General features: G+C 40.8%; 1 protein-coding gene across 1 annotated transcript; it reads left to right on the top strand.

Moving 5' to 3' along the window:
• Positions 1-1,518: 1,518 nt before the first annotated feature.
• On the top strand, positions 1,519-6,200 carry LOC126406064 (eukaryotic translation initiation factor 1). Its single transcript, XM_050070195.1, has 4 exons — positions 1,519-1,707; positions 2,906-3,066; positions 3,223-3,324; positions 4,871-6,200. The coding sequence occupies exons 1-4, from the start codon at positions 1,677-1,679 to the stop codon at positions 4,913-4,915; spliced, it is 339 nt and encodes a 112-aa protein (XP_049926152.1). The 5' UTR covers positions 1,519-1,676; the 3' UTR covers positions 4,916-6,200.
• The last annotated feature ends 681 nt before the right edge of the window (positions 6,201-6,881 follow it).

Here is a 6,881-nt window from a genome sequence, read left to right as displayed (position 1 = left end):
CCTTCAAGCTGTTCAGCTGTGGCCTGTCGGACTCACCTGCTTGCAAGTTCTGCCAGAGAAGGGGATCCTTGGGCCACATCCTCAGCTGCTGTCCAAAAGCCTTGGGAGAGGGCTGGTATTGCTAGTGCCATAAGCAAGTTTTGTCGGCAGTAGCAGACACCATCTGCACTCATCAACTGTAGCAAGCAGCAACACCCAACTAAGTGCACCATCACCTTTGTTAAAGCAGGGGAGAAGCCTCAGCTTCAGCCAAAGGCCCAGGGTAGTCAGCTGCAAGGTAGTCTGCAAGAAACTGATCATTTCTGGCAGGGGCTTCGCAGGCCATTCTTAATGCCTGGTCCTGGGACTCTTGCTGCAAAAAAGCTACAAACAAGAGCCACCAGGAACATCTTGGGAGCTGCTCAAAAAGCTTTATTTTACTGGCTCAGGGTTGCCCGGGTGATGGTTTCCAATTTTAAGACCTGAAAAAGATGTGTCAAGGTTGCACTGTAAGGTACATCATAAAACGTTTTCAGTTTCAGTTCAGTTTCAGTTTATTTAGAGTGTAAAATCACCATGGTAGAAACATGGTCTCAATACACTTTACAGAATGAATTACATTTTGACATAAATAATGGAAAATGTTGTAAAGTAAAAAGTACAATACAGTACAAAATAACATACCTCAAAATTGTGCTTTATGTACAGTATTTAAGCAATGTACTTTTTAGTTGTTTTTTTTTTTCTAATTTTGGCTATACTAAACATAACACTTATAACCTGTCATGCATTTGCATCTTTTTACTTTTACTTGAAACTCAGTCATACATATTTAAAGAATAAATGTTATTAAAGTAACAAAAATTGCCAGTTCAGGTCAGTGAGACCCATTTTCAAGTTAAATTGTGTAAACTTGTGTAAAAATAGGATCTGCACACTTGGATCAATGCAAGTTAAATTGTGTGAAACATCATTTGATTTTATTCTGATCAAGACAATGCTTCATTAGATCCTTAAAAATGACCTGATAAATAAAATCTATTCTGATAATTTTGTTTTTTAAATGCCATTAAAAAAGTTACAAAAAAGTTTGTTAAAGTGTTATGGACCATGGTAGTGAAAAGTAACTGTTGCCAAACCATCAAGAATTAAAGAAATAACAACAACACAAAAATAATAGTAATAAAATCCTATAATAATATAAAAGACTACACACACACACACACACACACACACACACTTCGAAAAGCCTAGTAAGATAATCAGCACATATCACATTTAAATTCAGTAGATGAATTGGTAAAAATAAATGGTTAAATTAGACTTGCCAATACTGAAGGTGTAAACACAATGAGAGGGTTAATTTGTTTTTGGTAATTTTCCTTTTGCTAAATTATTATGAAACGATGACGTCACCTTTCCAGTAAGGATGAGAATCAACAGGGCGTGGCTGCCAACTACGTCCCTTTCCTACGTCTGCAACGTACTGACGTCAGTTTCGGGGCGGGGCTATAAAGCCTTGTTTTTCAACCCTACGAGCTCGAGCAAACTCCATCTTGTGAGAGCTGTTGAGGCAGACCCAAGCGCCGTCCCCGTAAAAAAGGCGAACCTTAGAAACGACAAAAAACAGGTTAAAGTTAGCTGACGAACCGCTCGCTAACCAAGTTATTATTCGAAAGGAAAGCAAATCTTATCGTATGTCCGATATCCAGAACCTCAAATCTTATGGTAAGTGATTTTTTTTCTTAACAAACTGAACCGGTAGACAAGGTGGGGGAAGGGCGAGTGCCAGCGAAGCTAACCATAACGCTAAACTGGTTTACGTCGAGGATTTTATTTGCTTCGTTTAAGATGTGACTATTTATTACAACGCTTGATTCTTAAAGAAACCACTGTAACGTAAAAGTGTAACGTTACGTTAACTCTCTAAATCTTCCATGTAAGAGTTTGACGGTCTGTGCTTGATCATTTTAGCCGATTAGCAGGCCTCTGCTAACACTGCCGCCATTAGGCCTAAATTGTCCTACTAACGTGTTAGCTTATTCTTGGAGGTAATGATTAGCCGTGTATTTGATTAATAGAACAATAAGCGGCAACTGTTGTAATTATAGTATGGTTATTTTTCGAGTGAAAACTATATTTGTTGGTTTCAGCCTCTTAGACGTTAAGATCTTAGTTTTTCTTTACCATGTAACGTTAGGACGGCAAACAATATAGTTTTGTAGGACCGTTCGTTGGGGGAAAAAAAGGAAGACCTCGTGAAGATATCAAAATGGGTTGGGGGACTTTTCAGCGGGAATTTTCAAAATTATTTGACAGACTGCAGTTAACTAACTTAGCCCTCGAGAACATAACGGACATATGTAACGTTAAAATAGTGAGAAACACCGTGAGTTGCGGCCCCGTTTCATATGTGTTCCTGTTCCTGGAAATTGTTAACCGCTGGAAAACTCTAACCTAACGTATATTTCACTTTAAGTATAACGTTACCACGTTTCAGGCCTTGATCCACGCACTGAAAATGAAAGCTGCCATGTCATGATTGTTAATTCATGCTCAATCCTGTTTGCTGGCTTAGCTCAGGCTAATTTACACTGCCAGACATCAGTGTTAAGCTGGTAGGCTGTATATTTAGCTTCGTACGTCTGCGCAGTTCTCCATTAGAAAAACGGACCACCCCCCCTCCCCCCAGGGAGCTCTGCCAGATGTCAACACTGAAGATATGAGAAGTTGATTTCATAGCTAAAGCAAGGGGAACGTGGGGCAAAGTGCAGCATAAAATCATGTTGATTTGTGATTTATTTAGTTTTAATAAAGAAGTGAGCTGTGTACAATTCATTTTTTTTCTGTCTGTGACTTTTCTTGAACATCTTTACAAAGTGTCATTGTTGCCCCCTTTATTTCCTCCCACTTTCTTCCGCTCCAGACCCCTTTGCTGATGCAATTAAGGGCGATGACCTCCCATGCGGGACAGACGAATATATCCACATAAGAATCCAACAGCGGAACGGCAGGAAGACCCTCACTACTGTCCAGGGCATTGCCACCGACTATGACAAGAAGAAGCTAGTCAAGGCCTTCAAGAAGGTACTATCCTTGACTGAGATCTGGTGTGGAAATCGATAGGCAATATCAATCTGGCGTTCTATCAGCTCTTACCAAATGCTGTAGCATTGTGGTGTGTGTCCTTGTTTTATGTCCCTTATTGATTCATTGTCTGTCCTCTTTTCTAACTCTTAACAGAAGTTTGCGTGCAATGGGACAGTGATTGAGCACCCAGAGTATGGTGAAGTGATCCAGCTTCAGGGAGACCAGCGCAGGAATATCTGCCACTTCCTTACTGAAGTAAGTTATTTAAAAATTTGCTACACTAGCCAACACTGACTCTGCTGGGTTATTTCACTGTTTTATGACAGTTATACAGACTGGAGGTCACGTTGGATTTGTTTTGTTTTTCTTTCAGCTTTTTAAAATGTATTTTTTTTTTATTGTTAAGACTATTTAATTATTTATTCCTTGAAACTTTTAACTGATGGATGAAAGGGAAACAATCCCCCAAACTCTTGCCCAGTCCTCCCTATCTATAGCCCCTTTTACACTGCCAAGATTTTCCGTGAATGTTGGGCCGTGTTGCCCGCCATCTGCGAGTGTTTAGACACACAGAGCCGGATTGGCGAGTTGATCCGAGGTGCCCAATTTTCCACCTCGTAGAGTAGTCGTATTGGTGGAACCCTTTTAATTTAAACCTTCCGCAACGGGAGGGGCTGTTGAAGACTTGTGGGAGGAACTGTTGATGACGCCGCACGTGGGACCCACTGGCAGTTGCTAGTAGCAGGAATGAGCAGCTAGTAGCTTGAGGGAAACGCAGACCTGACAGACACTGTAAAGATGGGCAACTGGGGAGACAAGGAATTGCGCACCCTTGTCCTTGCAAACGAAGAGACCATTAACTGTCAGATGATGGCGACGGTGTAGAATGGGCTGACTTGCGAGCAAATTGACTGACGAGCCGCGGCTTCCCTCCCACGTCACTGGTTACGTCACACACTGAGCCACACATTTTGTTACTTGCTCACGCGCCCCATTGCCCCGAAAATGGCGCATTCTGTATAGACAAAAGTATGTAGCATTTTGCCGCACTCCCCGGTTTTGTTTTTATACCGCCAATGCTGAAAAAAGACTGATTTGGCTTCCCTGCAAATTTGCACAATTCCTATCTAAAAGGGCTACTGTTTCAGGGTAGTTCTTTTTCCAAACTCATTACACTTATTGGAGAGGCCTGTAAATAATGTGTCATCCAAGTGAATTTCCGCTGAACCAATTTATTAAATGGCAAAAGATAAGAGCCTGGACATACAACCTCAAATCAGCTACTGATAGTCCACCAAATTCCTTCTTTCTTTGGAGAGCGGCTAGTTTTATTTTTGAACGTCTGCCTTTGCACAGATACAGACAGGTAGATTGTGTTTTTGTTGGTATGATGTTTGACAACCTTATTGACTGCACCAGTGGCTTCAGTGATAAATAACAATGACGAGATTGGGTCACCTTGATGACCACTTCAGCTAATTTCAAAGGTAGGACAGCATATTACATGTGACACCAGCTGAGGGGTTTGCATAAATGGTATTTAACATGTTGATAAAATTTGACCCCAAGCCCATATGGTTTAATACAGACTGTAAGAAAAGCCACTCAGTGTGGTCAAAGGCCAGATGATGTCAGATCATTTGAAGCACCAAAAATATGTAATGGATAACATAAATTATCAGTTGACAGGCGCTTTATAGCAAATCCACTTGGGTCTGGATGAATCATTTTGGGCAAATACTTCTCCAGCTGCTATGAAGGTGTCATTTTCATTTACCGATCTCTTCTTTCTTCTTCTCAGATTGGCCTGGCCAAGGACGAACAGCTCAAAGTCCACGGCTTCTAGAAGCCCCCCCTTCTCTCCTAGAAGATCATTTAACCCCACCACCCCCCTCCTATGTGCTGCTGTTGCTCTTCCTCCCCCCTCTCCCCCTTTGCAACCCCACCAGCTCCTACTAGCTAACACGTGAATTACCTCTGACAAACATGGGATTCTGTAACACCCCCGCCCCCACACAACATCAGGGGGCAGGCTCGCTCTCACAAAGACACACCACTGCAGCTCCGCACAACATCAGGGATGAGTGGTGATGACCCTCCTACAGTCACTTCCTCCTTCCTTTTCCCTGTTTTGTTTATTTCCTTATTTTTTTTTTTTCTTTTTAGGTCTTGTGCCACAGCAAGGAGGCACCATGTCATGTAACTTTTTTGTTTTGTACTTAAAGGTGTTTCAATAAAACGTTCAGTCTCCATATGTTGGAGTGGTGTCATGGGGGTTGTGGGCTGGGTTTGTACAGGAGGGTCATAGACTTTATAACTGTTTACTGCTGAAGTGGGGACATTTAGAAGAACAAAGGCTGCAGGTGGGAGGAGGGGACAGAGAGATTTTTGATAAGGTATTTGCTGCAGAAGTCAGTCTCTGTAGTTTGCCAAGATAAGAGACTTCCCTCTTTTCAGTCTGCTTCAAATATCCCACTGGCATTGTTTACAGGCCCAGCCACCTGCTCGCAGGTTACAAGAGCAGAGTTTGTGTGAAGTACTCATCATATTCACCACCCCATCCAGCAAATTTGTTTTTTTCTCTTTATCATTTAGTGGCACATTTTCTAACTTTTTTTCCTCCTTTTTGCTGCCAATCCAAGTATTAAAACAAAATGGATGATCAGTGGTGGTCTTACTTTGATCAAAGCGAGGCCTGTAATGTTGAAAGCTGAGTCTGAGTTTATTATGTGATCGGTTGAACCCTCCAGAGTGGGAAGTGATCTCAAATACTGGCAATCTTTGGCTGTAGGTTAGTTCAGTGAAAGTATGATTTTTAGATGGTAACACTGAGTATAATTTTGGATTTACTGGTAAATGAAGTGAGTTTCCTACTCTGGCACTTGACCAGCTTTCTGGTGTGGTCCGAAAAACAAATCTGGTACCAAACCTACGGTTGTGGACACTTGAATCTTTAATTTCCTATAATGCAATAATTTATAAATATGAGTTTGGATGTAGTGATGCTGAAGTAATACAGTAAAAATCAAAGCCATGGCCAGGTCACACTGTGCTTCTGTGACTGAGGGTAATGGAGAGCAAGTCCTCTTTTGCAAAATCCACATTTGGTTCAATAAAATATCTGCAGTTGATCAGCATGTCCTGTTTTTTGTACATGTGTGGGTGAATTCACTCTTAAGTTTGCTTTTTGGTGATGATCTGCATCATTTCGTTTACAATAATGATTATACTTGTCACTTTGCTGGTTGTATATGACAAGAACATTTGTTTTTCCAAACTTTTAGTAATCATGCAGTAACATACAATGGCCTTTTGTGCACACACAACTTGCCATCAGAGGAGTTGATTTGCATCTTTTTTTCACCGAACTAAGTTTCTACGCAAGCGTATTTGTTATTTATAAGATTATTTGGAGGTACTTTTTTATGATTACAGTATTTCCATTCTCTCCAGGCAGTAATTATATATTGGGGGCATTAAAATGCTCACAATGTCCTTCAAATATGTTGATAAAAAATATGAAGAAAGAAAAATGCTCCACAATGAAAGGCAACCACCCATGTAATATGGCTGTTATGTGGGCTTTATCACACTTATACTATTTGTGTAGTGGTAGTATGTCATTAAAAAAGTCATTAAATTAGGTAATAGTATGGTGCGTCATTATAAATGTACATTAAAAATGTAAGTGTGTGCACATTTCCTGTAAGACCCTCAATAATTCGCTTGCTCCCTAAAATGGCGCTTAGTCATCAAAACTTTGAGAAACCCTGTTCACAGATTTTTGCTTCAGAATGCCTGAAAATTGGTCT

This window comes from Epinephelus moara, chromosome 18 (genome assembly GCF_006386435.1).
Source record: "Epinephelus moara isolate mb chromosome 18, YSFRI_EMoa_1.0, whole genome shotgun sequence".
Lineage (NCBI taxonomy): Eukaryota > Metazoa > Chordata > Actinopteri > Perciformes > Serranidae > Epinephelus > Epinephelus moara.
Note: the sequence above shows the minus strand (reverse complement) of the source record. Positions and strands in the feature narration are given on the sequence as shown.

Excerpts from the sequence above, each read along its gene's own strand:
- LOC126406064 (XM_050070195.1), top strand. The coding sequence starts at position 1,677 with ATGTCCGATATCCAGAACCTCAAATCTTATG. Across the intron at positions 3,067-3,222 it reads TAGTCAAGGCCTTCAAGAAG|AAGTTTGCGTGCAATGGGAC; the intron begins GTACTATCCTTG and ends AACTCTTAACAG. Across the intron at positions 3,325-4,870 it reads TCTGCCACTTCCTTACTGAA|ATTGGCCTGGCCAAGGACGA; the intron begins GTAAGTTATTTA and ends TCTTCTTCTCAG.